The sequence below is a fragment of the Cyclopterus lumpus genome, chromosome 12, assembly GCF_009769545.1.
Source record: "Cyclopterus lumpus isolate fCycLum1 chromosome 12, fCycLum1.pri, whole genome shotgun sequence".
Lineage (NCBI taxonomy): Eukaryota > Metazoa > Chordata > Actinopteri > Perciformes > Cyclopteridae > Cyclopterus > Cyclopterus lumpus.
Genome location: NC_046977.1, coordinates 3,632,297 through 3,645,504, shown reverse-complemented (window position 1 = coordinate 3,645,504; position 13,208 = coordinate 3,632,297). Strand labels below are relative to the sequence as shown.

At 43.3% G+C, this 13,208-nt stretch overlaps 2 protein-coding genes across 2 annotated transcripts; both read right to left on the bottom strand.

Moving 5' to 3' along the window:
* Nucleotides 1–316: 316 nt before the first annotated feature.
* On the bottom strand, nucleotides 317–8,567 carry wdr36 (WD repeat domain 36). Its single transcript, XM_034547480.1, has 22 exons — nucleotides 8,303–8,567; nucleotides 7,843–7,870; nucleotides 7,370–7,470; nucleotides 7,169–7,286; nucleotides 6,932–7,064; nucleotides 6,316–6,370; nucleotides 5,948–6,080; nucleotides 5,439–5,614; nucleotides 5,184–5,304; nucleotides 4,933–4,998; nucleotides 4,747–4,836; nucleotides 4,492–4,634; nucleotides 4,285–4,402; nucleotides 4,041–4,206; nucleotides 3,393–3,501; nucleotides 2,407–2,486; nucleotides 2,176–2,283; nucleotides 1,828–2,071; nucleotides 1,577–1,696; nucleotides 1,414–1,495; nucleotides 624–811; nucleotides 317–521 (listed from the first exon to the last, which is right to left on the bottom strand). The coding sequence occupies exons 1-22, from the start codon at nucleotides 8,444–8,446 to the stop codon at nucleotides 372–374; spliced, it is 2,673 nt and encodes an 890-aa protein (XP_034403371.1). The 5' UTR covers nucleotides 8,447–8,567; the 3' UTR covers nucleotides 317–371.
* Nucleotides 8,568–9,626: 1,059 nt separating this feature from the next.
* slc25a46 (solute carrier family 25 member 46) lies at nucleotides 9,627–13,081 on the bottom strand. Its single transcript, XM_034547630.1, has 8 exons — nucleotides 12,621–13,081; nucleotides 12,372–12,414; nucleotides 12,138–12,195; nucleotides 11,759–11,836; nucleotides 11,475–11,575; nucleotides 11,326–11,382; nucleotides 11,148–11,205; nucleotides 9,627–11,057 (listed from the first exon to the last, which is right to left on the bottom strand). Exons 1-8 carry the CDS (start codon nucleotides 12,886–12,888, stop codon nucleotides 10,461–10,463), a joined length of 1,260 nt encoding a protein of 419 aa, XP_034403521.1. The 5' UTR covers nucleotides 12,889–13,081; the 3' UTR covers nucleotides 9,627–10,460.
* Between the last annotated feature and the right edge of the window lie 127 nt (nucleotides 13,082–13,208).

Below are 13,208 nucleotides of genomic sequence, written 5' to 3'. Positions count from 1 at the left end.
TACTACATTAGAGAAGATACTCAACTGCAGGTAAAAGTATTTTGTTCAAAAAGGGAAGTAAAAGTATCAGCAAAAATGTACTTCTAGAACAGAAACTAGATAATAATAATAGCTTCTATTATTATAGTAATAGTAATAATAACATAACAATAATAATAATAATAATAATAAAACAACACCGGTAACATGTATTATCAGTGAAAAGTCAGCCAAAGGAATATTTGAACAGTTAGCGAGTTTCTGATATCACTTCATCATTTAATAAACAAACCGATTATATAGACAAATACAAATAAATACAAACAGACGCTGAGAAGACGAATCAACAACTCTTTAATAAAACACAATATGTGTGTGCGGGTGTGTGTGCATCACAGTAAGGCACTCTTGGTATACGACAGCAGACACAGCGATTGGTCAAATGATGAACGTAGCCCCGCCCACCCCGCTTCCAGCCGGGAGGAGAGGCGGAGCAACGCCGCCATGGCAACAGGGTCCTTTGACAACGAGCGGAGATGCAGCTGAAAAATAGATTTTAAATACAAATATATTACCACAATAAAAAGACTGAACACGTCAAAAAACATTTGTTTAAAATGGCTGCTGCGTTCTGATTGGCTGACCTTCAGGAACAGCGCCAGGTAGCCTTGAGCCAGGTCAAAGTCCCGCCCACTCGACAACATGCTTTCAATCATGTGAATGAAGGCGAGCAGGAGGCTGCTGGCTCCGCCCCCCTCTGATGACAGGCAGGTGAGCTCGACAGACAGCGCCGCCGGCCCACAATCCTTCAGGAGACGCACCGGGCGATCAACTGCACGGAAAGAGAGTTTAATTAAGTTATTAAAAGAATTCTAAACTTTTTATTCTCATTTAATGATTAGGAATTTAAATTAATTAATACAAATTCAATATTATTCACAAACATATTTCATATTCAGACACAATTGTGTATATTAACTTTATATTTAGACATTTTATTTAATATACATTTTATTTAAATTCAAAAACCTTTTAATACAAACAAATCCAAAGTTAGTGACAAGAAAATATTTTTTTAAATAATCGACAAACATGATTTAAATATTTTACAATGTAAAGAAAAAAAATAAACAGGATGATATTGTTTTTTTAACAACATTTTTAAAAAAGATTTTTTTTGTTTAAATCGACTAAATAAAAAAAAAAATACAAATATTTAATGGGTAAACTTTACAAAAATCAAAAGCAAGAAAGAATTAAAATGCTAAATATAAAACAATATCTTAAAAAGCTAATTTTAAAAATACAAAAAAACCAAGATGAAATCACATTTTTATATAAACAAAAATAAAAATAAATGTATTTTCAACATTGAGATGTGAAACTAAACATTAAAACTGAAACGTTATTGTTTATTTAATGAAACAGACTCACATGAACCGGAATCGAGAGCTGATTCCAGATCAGAACTGAACTCTGACCTCTGAGACATCAAACCCCAACTCACCAGCTTTGACTGCAAAGACAACAATTCTTGTCATTATTTAGTGACTCTGTAGGAAAGAAGAATACACAAAAGAAGAATTTACAGCTTTACCTGCGTTTCCTTTTCGGTTGTTGTGGGCAACGTAAATCGAGGCGTGAGACCAGGAAGTGTTGGCAGGAAGAACGGAGCAGCGGCCGGAGCAGCGGGCGGAGCTACAGGTTTATTCCTCCTCTACACACACACACACACACACACATACATACACACACACACAGCTGTTATAATAATGTTGTTCATGTCTAAATAACCATATTTCATATACAGCTAAAATAACTGACTCCAGATCAGGCTTGAGGACTCACTTTGATGATGTCCAGGTGCAGCAGACTTTTCCATCGAGACTCCGGCTGCAGCGACAGAGTCACAAGCTCCGCCCCCAACTGTTCAGCTGACTCGTACGCATCATCAACCCCCTCATCAACCCCCTCTGATGTCACTTCCTGTTCCGACTTGTCCACAGTGACCCCTGGCAGAGTCACCTCGGATGGTTGGTAGTCAGCTGGGAGGGGGCGGAGCCCAACAGGCCCACAGAGACTCTTATTGGTCCTGGGGGAGGAGAGCTGCACTGTGATTGGCTGCTTCAGAAGATCAGTTGACAGTGACTGAAACACATCAGTTATGTCATTTTTACAAATATAAACACAGCTAACCAGAGGTAAACGCCCAGACTGTCAACGTGAGCCGTCGCCAGGAAGTCGCCCGTCGGCGAAAGGGACACACCCACTGGCGCCATGGCAACCAGGAAGCAATCGACGAGACTGAAGAAGAAGAAGTAATGTAATTATTCCTGTCAACTTAATAATGTTATGTTCATGTAATTATGTGAAGTTCAAATGTAACAGTCAGTTTAATAGAGGTGAAATGGACTGTTCCATTCTCACAATCCAGAGGGGAGATCCCAGGTACGAATGGTGCAGTCCATCGCCACGGTGATCAGCCAGCGGCCATCGGGGCTGAACGTCTGAGGAAGAAACATTAAAATAATTAAAGCTGATGAACAGGGCCTCGCTTATTTGCGCCAGTCGAGGGGGGGGGGGGGGGGCTGCGGGACTCTGGGTGAAGTCGAGACCACGTCATGTAAATTAAATGTAAAGAAAAGTCCTCCCTGGGATGTGAAGCTGGGCATTGAGCTTTCAAAGCAGACTCTTATCCCAGGGAGCCACAGACTCTGCTGTCTAAATATATATTTTTACTAGACTAGGTTTAATACTTTAGAGTATAAAAATGTAATTTTCTTTTCCCAGTAGGTGTTTCTGTGACAAATTTTAACGTTTCTTCATGTAAATGTGCTCAGGGACCAGCATCATGCATGATTATTCGCACAAAGTGGGTGTGTATTCGGGTCCACGCTACGTCAAGAAGTCGATCGGATACATTTTGTGGGAGTTGTGTGTAAAAGTAAAATGGTGAAAAATGACAAAAACGGCCGAATCGGATGAATTAGCGCCCCTTAGTGTTTAAATCGCACAACATCTTTTGTGCATGTTACAGGATGCAATGTGCACATATACAGCGGAAAATCTAAGTAGGCGGAGCTTAGGGGTCTGAGAGACTTTTTTGTAGAGCAGGTGGAGTTTGACATTTGTGAAAAAAAGTCAATCGGATATTCTGGGTGAGGGGCGTCGCTGGTCCACCTTCGAGGGGGCGCTAAATGTCTAAAATAGAAAAGCGGAATAATAATAATTGCCCTAAAAATTTCAACAGGGTCCGAGCGACTGACGTAATAACCCTGTCAGCATGCTAGCATATATTAAACATCATTAGCAGGTTGTTAGCTGTTAGCATTAGAGGTCTAATAGCATGCTAGCTCATATTACACATCGATAACATGGAATTATCTCTATCCCGATAGCTCTCCAGGACTCACCATGTCGTTGATGTTGCCGTGGTGACCGGCAAACTTCCTGACGATCCGTCTGGTTTCTATGTCGACCACCAGCAGCGTGAAGTCATCCAGCGCTAATGCTAACATCCCGCTAACAGAAAAAGAAAGCAGTGTTAGCTAAATGTATGTGTAGCATCATGCTAACCATTAGCTTCCAAAATCTATGTTGCATCCTACTAACTATTTGAAGCCAGGGACCGGAGTCAATCGGTGTGTAGATATGCCAAGACAATGTCGGACTCCGTAATATTCTCTTTGGTCAATGATTACATGTATAGTCGCATGTCACTCAACCGCTGGTTGTCGAGGTGACAAACAATGTGGGCTACGTAGATAACTGGCAGACTTTCTGGGGGAAACCTGATAACGGTTGATTAACGGACTTAATCCATGACAAACCAGGGTTCAGATCAGGAAGCAGAGGCAGAGTTGTAGTCTTACACCCTTCTCTGCACTTCCATTCGAGCAGTTTTTTTCCTGATCCGATGCGAGGTCAAAGGTCAGGGATGTCCTATGTGTGCAGATTGTAAAGCCCTCTGAGGCAAATTTGTAATTTGTGATTTTGGGTTATACAAAAATAAACTGAATTGAATTTGCTATCTGTGTAACATCATGCTAACTGTTAGCTACCTGTCTCTGTGTAGCATCATGCTAGCTGGCGCAGCATGTAGCTTCAGCTGGTCTTCCTGTTTCCTGCTCTTGAAGCGCCAGAACTTGAGCAGCCAATCAGAGGCTGCGGTGAGTGTCAGCTGATTCAGGGTGTCTGTGGCGACGCCTCGCACCGCCCCGCTGTGAGCTGGAGCAGAGGGGGAGGGGTTAGTGACGGACGGAGGCACAGCATTGACCAATCACATACAAGAACAGGTGAACACACCTTTCCCATCGTTGCCGTAGCAACCACGGTGCTGGCCGGACTGCAGGTTGTAGACATCGACGCGGCCGCAGGACGTGCCAATCAAAGCAAAGTTACCACAGGTAGTGATGTCAACGGCCTGGAAACAGAGAAAGTAAGTCACGTGACCAGTGAGAGAACGCAGGGGGAGGAGCTTCAGAGAAACATGGTCGCGAAACGGGCCGTTACCGTGGCGATGTCAGTCTTGTGAGCGGCCGGAGGCGTCAGGTGGTGAACTCCCATGGTGCACCGCTGGTAGTTCCAAGTGGTGGCCGCTAGGCAACCACGGTGACACGCGACAATGCCGTCCCAGTCCGACTGACGAGCAGCAGCTGAGAGAGACAGGTTTAAATAAGATAAGATATGTACTTTATTCATCCCCAAGGGGGAATTTATATATGTGTCTGTGTGTGTGTGTGTGTGTGTGTATATATATGCGTGTACCAGAGGAGAACGCTGTGATAGCAGGAAGACGCAGCTCCTCGTAGGACAACCCCTTCTTCTTCTTCTGCTCTTTCTTCTTGTTGATGGAGCCTAGAAACACAAACACACACACACACACAGTGCTTTGTAGTTTTTAGAGCATCTTTAAAATCACACTTTATTTAAATGGAGTCTAGTTAAACTCACCGTGACCCAAGTTCTTATTGAAACGTTCGTGTATGGTGGAGAAAGACTGCAGCGTCCCATCCTGACCTGCAGGGGGCAGAATAACACATATTAATATTTATATATAATATATATACACAAAAATAAAAGTTGAACTAGTAAAATGATTAATATATATATTTTATTAAATATATATAAACAAATAATGAAAATAATTATGTAATGATAATATAAATACATTAAAATATACATATATACACATATTTATTTACCAGCAGTGAGGATATTTTTTCCATCGTTGCCGTGGTGATGGATGGAGGTCGGCGGGGCACTGTGTCCCTGACGACTCCTTAACAACCTGGGGGCCCCCCCCTCCTGGTCAAATATCCACACCTGGAGACAATTAGATATTTATAAGATTATTATTAGAGGAAGAAATTTTGATTAAGAGGTAAAAAAAACAAAAATAAATTAAAAAATCTAAAAAAATTAAGAAATCATGACAACATTATAATTATTAGAATAACCTTGATGGCGTTGTCGGCACCGTTCGTGATCAGCAGCGGCTCGCCGTGCAGGAAGGTTGCCGCGGCGATGGCGGTCCTGTGGGCGTGTCTGTGCTGCGTGACCAGCTGACGGCGTTCCAGGTCCCAGAATGCAATGTGGCCCTGAGGGCTGCCGGACGCCAAGACAGGTGGACCGTCTGACAGGGAGCGGCATGTTATTGTTATTCGTGTCAATAAAGTTTATTTAATTTATTTTAATAAAAAGTGAAAAACTTTGGGAAAAGACAAATAAATACAAAAAAATATGCAAACGCAGATGTTAATTAATACTACTACTAATAATAATAATTATACTACTAATAATAATAATAACAACAATACTAATAATACTACTATTTATACTAATACAACTAATAGTAATACTACTACTAATAATACTAAAGGTAATACAAACATAATAAAAATGAAAATACAACTAATAATACTAGTAATACAACCAATACTAATACCAACAATAATAATATCTGAACCTGTTCTGAAAGCGAGCGAGCTGATTGGTCCCCAGTCCTGCGTAAAGCTCATTAGTGTCTCGTCCAATCGGATGTTGTGAATGATGATGCGTCCCGTTGCCGTGCCGACGCCAACTACGTCCACTGCGGGACTCTGGGAAATTGAGTTTTTATTATTCAACAGATAAAGATTTTGTATAAATAATTAATAAAATCACGTAATATATTCAAATAAATGTAACTACTGTTGTGTTATTTTAACTTTAATTTGTCTTGTTGATTAAAAAAAAAGGAGTCACATTAAAATATTAAATAGATATGCTCCTTCTAAATCAAATAAAACCCTTCCAATCCTTCCTGAGTCTTAAATGTATAAGAGAGTAACTGACCTGCTGCAGAACTGTGACTCCGACCGACCAGCCGGGAAACGTGAACAACAGTTTACTGGAGACAAGAACAACCCGATGTTAACAAAATATATGTTATTATTATTTAATTATTACACACCGACACTTAGTGTGCAGGTTTTGTCACCGCAGTGTATTTTTCGGGGCTTTTGGAAGAACATTTCCAAAGTCAGAAACGTCTGGCCCATTTATGGAGATCCGCAACAGGCTGCAAGACAGACTCCTTGCAGCCTGTTGCGGATGTTCATGGTTGAGAAGTCCCGCCCACAGTTTACACTGCTGTCTGTCAGGGCAATGGAGGCCAGCAACCAAACTCCTCATATTGTGAGGGCAGTTCTGACAGCTGTGTCTTGTTTTGAAAAGATTCAAACTGATATCAGGAACACCACCCTGAGTGGACAAGAGACCACTTTCTGTATTGTCTTTTATCTATCCATTCACGTATTGTATTTATTTATCTGCCTGCTGGTGGGAGGGGCTCACCTGTGCGCGCGCACTTGTCAGTGTGCTCACCTGTGCCCTCAATATAAATGGTAGGGGAAACACTGCTTCAGGTGTTTCACAATAAAAGCTGAGAGAGGCTAAAAGACACACTCACCTGGTCTTGATGTTCCAGAGCTGCAATGCACCCTGGGAGCTTCCCAGCAGCACCTTGTTCAGGTAGGTGCTGGGGTGCATCATGGCCGACACGTCAAAGGAAGCGGGGTCGAACTGCAGCCGCAGGTAGACGTCTGAGAGAGAGAGAGAGAGAGAGAGAGAGAGAGAAAGGCATGATGGGTAACAAGAGGCAAAAAGGAAAGAAACTGGAGAATATGCGAAGCCCCGCCCCCTTTACCCCCTTCCTGAACATCCCACACAATGACATCTCCGCCAGTGTCGGCCGAGATCAGCTGATCGCCCAAAGGGAGCAGTAGGCGCACTTCCTGTTTGTGTCCATGGTAACACATCACCACCTGTACAGAGAGCGAACAGGTTCAAAATACGTTTCTACTGTTTTTATTATATATATATATATATATAAATGAAGTTTCCTGACCTCTTTGTTGCGGGCGAAGGCGGTGATGAGCCGTCCGGTGGCGGCGAACACCAACATCCGGTCTGCCGCCAGACAGGTGATGTCATCGGACAGGCTGTTGCCTAGGAAACCACCATGTTACATCGCAACAGAGCAGCCAATCAGAGAGGAGAACTCTCAGCAGCATCACATAGAAATATATATATATATATATATATATATATATATATATATATATATATATATATATATATACATATACACACACACATACTATGACTTACTACTAATACTATAATAACATCTGAACCTGTTCTGAAAGCGAGCCAGCTGATTGGCCCCCAGTTGCTCATCAGTGTCTTGTCCAATCGGATGTTGTGAATGACGACACTATGACTTTAATACCTTTTTTTACTTTCTATACCATATAACTTTATCGACATTCTTGCTATGGTTGGGTGAAAATACTTTGAAATATATGGAAATGTACTCACTGACGGACACGATGCCCAACCTGTTCACCTGAAAGTAATCAATACATCCATCAATCAATATGCTGATAGGCTCATCGGCTTTATATAAACACAAGTATACATCATTAAAAACTGCATCAACAGGAGAAGAGACAGACATGTGGGGGGAGAGAGACACACACACACACATACAGAGAGAGAGACACAGACAGAGAGAGACACACACACACACACACACATACAGAGAGAGACACACACAGAGACACAGACACAGACACACACACACACACACACACACACACACACACACACACACACACACACACACACACACACACACACACACACACACACACACACACACACACACACACACACACACACACACACACACACACACACACACACACACACACACAGAGAGAGAGAGAGACACAGACACACACACACACTTTAAACAACAGTATATAACACTTCTTACGTTGTACGTGTGGAAACATTGACCGACTGACGTCACCACGTAGAACTCGCGGTGCTTCTTGTGGTACCGGAGCGCGTGCGGGACGTGGTTGGAATAAAGACCCAGAACCCGGAAGCCGGAGAACAAAGAGCTGCCGCCCGGCATGTCCGGTAACAGCGGAGGAGTTCACCGAATAAACACGGAGACTAACCAACAAACCGACAGACCGAGAAGACGGAGCGAGAGAGAAAACACATGGAGGAGCGCCGAGGAACTGAATCCGACTGCAAACAACGAACGTTCATACGAAGGTTCCGCTTTGAGGACGAAGGTTTGTTGCAGGAAAACGAACACACAATTAATAACATACATCAGTTTAATTAAAACTGGTCCATGATTTATTAAGATTTACATTAAAATATATAGCTTTTTAAGGGAATAATTGGAAGAAAAAAGGAAACATAATAAATAAAATTAATATAATACATTTTAAATAGTGATCAACAAGAATAATGAATCATTCATAACTTGTCTGGTAAAACATAAGTAGAATAATAAGTAGAAGATGTAAAACTTATAGCAGATATGCTGCTATAGGCCTAGAGGATGCTAGGGGACGTTTTAGGATACACTGAGCACCTCTCTCCTCTTCTCTCTCTTCATTTTACATTACTAACTCTACTTCTTCCCCGGAGTCTTTGTGCCTTCCTGCTTAACAGGGTCCATTGGACCTGGCTGTGTCTGAAGCTGGTCCTGGGTCCTGACTCCTTGCCCCTGCTTCCTGTATCCATCCCCTGGCCTGGCCCTGCCTCCTTCCCAATGCCTCCTGCCTCAAAGGCCTGGCCTCTGTTAATGTCCCCCCTCTCCTCTCTAACTCCTTCTGTTTCATGGATTGTGGAGGTCTGGATCGTGGTCCATGCCTAGTACTCATTATTCATACATTTTGTCATATTCATTGAATGTGTTGTAACTTCGTAACACTGTTCATCTGTACACATGACATCTATTGCTTCTGTCCATCCGGGGAGAGGGATCCTCCTGTTACTCTCCTCAAGGTTTCTTCCCCTTTTTTTCCCAGTGAAAGGGTATTTTCAGTTTTTTTCCTGCTCCGATGTGAGGTCAAAGGTCACGGATGTTGTATGTGTACAGATTGTAAAGCCCTCCAAGGGGAGTTTGTAACTTGTGATTTTGGGCTATACAAAATAAAATGAATTCAAATTAAAACCTATACTAAACACAGTAACCGGATTTTTAGTGCTTTGAAAAAAATGTCATATTTCTTTATTAAAACAATATATTTGTATGAATTAACTTATTCTTATGGATTGAATTGAAAAAGCAGCTTTGTCTCATTTTGTTTTATTTCACATGAAAACAATCTTACAGCAGAAGAAAAAAAACTTGAGATTTTATTTTTCTGCGGCACAAAGTGCAAAGTTTCAACATTTACAACAAAAAAACACAACATTTGAACAAGTGCAGACTCAACTTTAGCTGAATATTAAAAACATACAAATACTTTGAATAACTTTTAATTCACATCTTTCAGACTGCTGAAAAAGTTGCATCGATTATTCCAAACCTTTATTTTGAAAAATCAACACCAACTTCCATCTCTGGTCAATTTATTCACTCATTTCATTTTAATATTTATGGATTATTAAATTATTGAATATAATGTAATCTAAACCTACATTTCTTTTAATAGATTTTCCATTTTTACAACTTTATACAAATACGTGTTTAAATCAGCTGTTTTCATGTATATCTGCATTTCTATTACGGGGACTTTCAGCACTGGGTCACAAGGTCATGCTGGAACCGGAAGTGACACTGCGTTTCCACGGCAACACACACCGCCATGACATTTTTGTTTCAAGGCAGGAAGTGACATCAGGACTCGACACAAACGTTCAGAGTCGACAGCCGCCCCCCCCCGCCCCTTGCTTCCAGTCTTTGTGCTAAGCTAGGAAAAAAATGACCGGGAGCTTTCTAATGAAGGACATATGATGCAATCGCAGGAAAAACAGCAGAAGTGTGAAACCACTGAAAGGAGGTGAAGTGTGTTATGTTGTTATAACAACACGGTTGTAATTCTTTTCTTATGACGAGAAACTGAGAAATCTTTTGTCATCACGGTGAACCTTTGGAAGTGAAGCAGCGTCTCCATGGTAACCCTCTATTCGGCCCGGCCCTCCAGCAGCAGCAGCCTCAGCAGCGTCCGGGCGGCGGCGAGCAGCGCCCCGTGCAGCGCGTACTGCGTCGCCAGCGCCCCGAAGCCTCGGTAGAACCCGGCGGCGCCCTCCTTGCGGCGGATGGCGTGGAGGCAGTCGGAGAAGCCGTCGTACTGCGTGTTGACGGGCAGAACCAGCGGGCTGCCCACGTTCCCCGAAGCCACCACGCCGTCGGTGGCGTCGATGATGGTGCGCGTGCCCTGCAGGCCGAGGCGGTGCAGCGCCGTCTCCAGAGGGAACAGCAGGACGTCGGCCACCAGAGACCCCGCCCACGCCGCCGCCAGCTCGGGAAAGTAAGCGTCCAGCGGGTTGGACGGGTCGGCGCGCTGCTTCCTGCCTCGCTGGTACAGCCACAGCGCCGCCCGCTGGACGGAGGAGGCGATGGCGTAGCGCAGGATGGCGTGCAGCGCGACAGGAAGCAGCAGAGAGCTGAGAGGAAGCAGCCGGTGACTGTGAGGAGCGCCGACGCCCAATAGCCGAGTCAAACCTTCACGGACACAATCCAGCAGCCCGGAGGACGAGTCGTCACGGACGATCTCGCTCTGCGGAGAAACAACAAGGAACGATAACTTCTGATGGAAATAACAGCAGCTGATTGGAGCTCCATAAAAAAACATCAATCAATAAATCACCTGGACGGTCTCAATGAGGCTGGCACAGTAGAAAGGAAGAGCCACCACGGCCGTTAACCTGCGGACGAGAGACACAAACACACAGAACAAGAAATAGGTTCATTAAATAAATGAGTAGAAGAAGAAATGCGTTCAATAAATAAATAAATAAATAAATCAGTAGAAGAAGACAACTGACCCTTTAAGCAGTAAATGTCCAGCCAGCTGTTTACAGCTCCACCTGTGAGGAAGTTCCCTACGAACAGAAAAACTCTCAGTAAAACTACAATAACACTGCAGTGACATCACTATAATACTACAGTAATACTCCAGACTGTGGTTAGTTACCGTGGTAACGGTGTGAACTCGCTCATGACGCCCTCGGCTCCGAGTGTGATGCCGTGAACGATGAAGGTGCTGCCCATCCCCTTCCACAGAGCCTTCAGCCCCTGGACGACGACAACAACAACAACAACAACAACAACACGTTAGCGAGTAGACATATTGCACCACATAATGACGTTTGCATCCATTACTTACAGTTAATATATACACATATATATCTGTGTAATATATATATATATATATATATATATATATATTATTTTTTGTAATGATCAGACTCGTCTCACCTGAGCCTTGGTGATGGAGTACATGACGGCGACAGCGCTGAAGGGAGTCAGGTGGTAGCACCGGGCATGGTAGTTCACCTGAGACCAACAGCCAATCACAGAGCAGAAGGGGAAAAAAACACAAGGTAGGACATTCATTTATTATTGATAGGAACTAAATATTTTACAAGAATTACATTTAAATCATTAACATGATTTGTATAATGTATATTAGCTCATGTTTAAAGTTTGTTATTTGAGTAAATGCAAGTTTAAAAAAGGAGAGAATATAATTATTATATAAAGATTAAATATGTTCCGTCTCAGCATCTATCAGAGGACGTTTACTCATGTCCTCCCGAGGTTAGTTATTGATCAGTTATTGATAAGAAGGTGATACCTGACACTGTCTGCGGAAGACGATGCAGGGATGAGCGAGGACGTTCTCTGTGAACAGACTGCAGAGAGACAGACAGGCAGGCAGAGAGACAGACAAACAGACAGACAGACAAACAGAGAGAGAGAGACAGGCAGACAGACTCAATTATAGAAATTAGTTTTGGCCTAATGTCATGATGATTGACAGCTTAATATTTTACTATAATTATGATATTAATAATAATTTATTTCCAACCTGACGAGTCCGATTCCAAATCCAGCAAATCGATTGAGCTGCTCTGAAAGAACCAACAACACATGCGCGTTAATACGACTTTAGTCCTGAAGACGCCCTTATACCAAAGTGAGAGGATGAAGAGTTACACTTTATATTATATTACATATATATATATATATATATATATATATATATATATTCCTAGCTAGCCCTTCACCTCCTGCTACCTAGCATGCTAACACCCTCCGTGCCCCCACACCGACCCACCGGCAGGAGGAACGACCGGCCCCGGAGCCTCCCATCCGGCTGCGGGAGCTCCGTGCTCCCCCGGCGGCGGCTCGTCGCGCCCAGGTGTCCGTTCCCCGTGGTGCAGGTTGCGGCTGCCCGGGATGTCCGGCGGCGTGGTGACCCAGTGGTGCTGCTGCAGCTCAGCGGGGCCTCCGGCGCTCCTGACCGGGTAGCTCGCTCCGTACAGCGGGTCGTCGCGGCCGCGGAAGCCGAGTCCGTCGAAGCTGTCCGGCCGCCTGGAGGCCATCGGAGGGTCGGTGCGGGGCCGAGATGCGGGAGGACCGTGAGAAAGATCCGGTTAACGGATATCAGAGCTCATCAAGCTCCCGGTAAAACAACCGGAGGAATTATTTAAAAGGAGGAATATTCGTCCCTGATTGATTTGACCCGCAGCACAACAACATTCACCTGTCACCCGGAAGTTCTTCTTCTTTACTTCCGGTAGACTGGCGACGCTAAAGCTCGTTACTGCCTCTTACTGGTCAAAGAAGAAGAACAGCTCTTGCCGGAAGACCGTAATATAATATAAATAATAATTGTGTGTATATCTTTAAAATATCTTTTAAG

Excerpts from the sequence above, each read along its gene's own strand:
- wdr36 (XM_034547480.1), bottom strand. The coding sequence starts at position 8,446 with ATGCCGGGCGGCAGCTCTTTGTTCTCCGGCTTCCGGGTTCTGGGTCTT. Across the intron at positions 2,284-2,406 it reads TGGGATCTCCCCTCTGGATT|TCTCGTCGATTGCTTCCTGG; the intron begins GTGAGAATGGAA and ends CTTCTTCTTCAG. Across the intron at positions 2,072-2,175 it reads AGTCTGGGCGTTTACCTCTG|GACCAATAAGAGTCTCTGTG; the intron begins GTTAGCTGTGTT and ends CTCCTCCCCCAG.
- slc25a46 (XM_034547630.1), bottom strand. The coding sequence starts at position 12,888 with ATGGCCTCCAGGCGGCCGGACAGCTTCGACGGACTCGGCTTCCGCGGC. Across the intron at positions 12,196-12,371 it reads TTTGGAATCGGACTCGTCAG|TCTGTTCACAGAGAACGTCC; the intron begins GTTGGAAATAAA and ends GTCTCTCTGCAG. Across the intron at positions 11,058-11,147 it reads GCCTCATTGAGACCGTCCAG|AGCGAGATCGTCCGTGACGA; the intron begins GTGATTTATTGA and ends GTTTCTCCGCAG.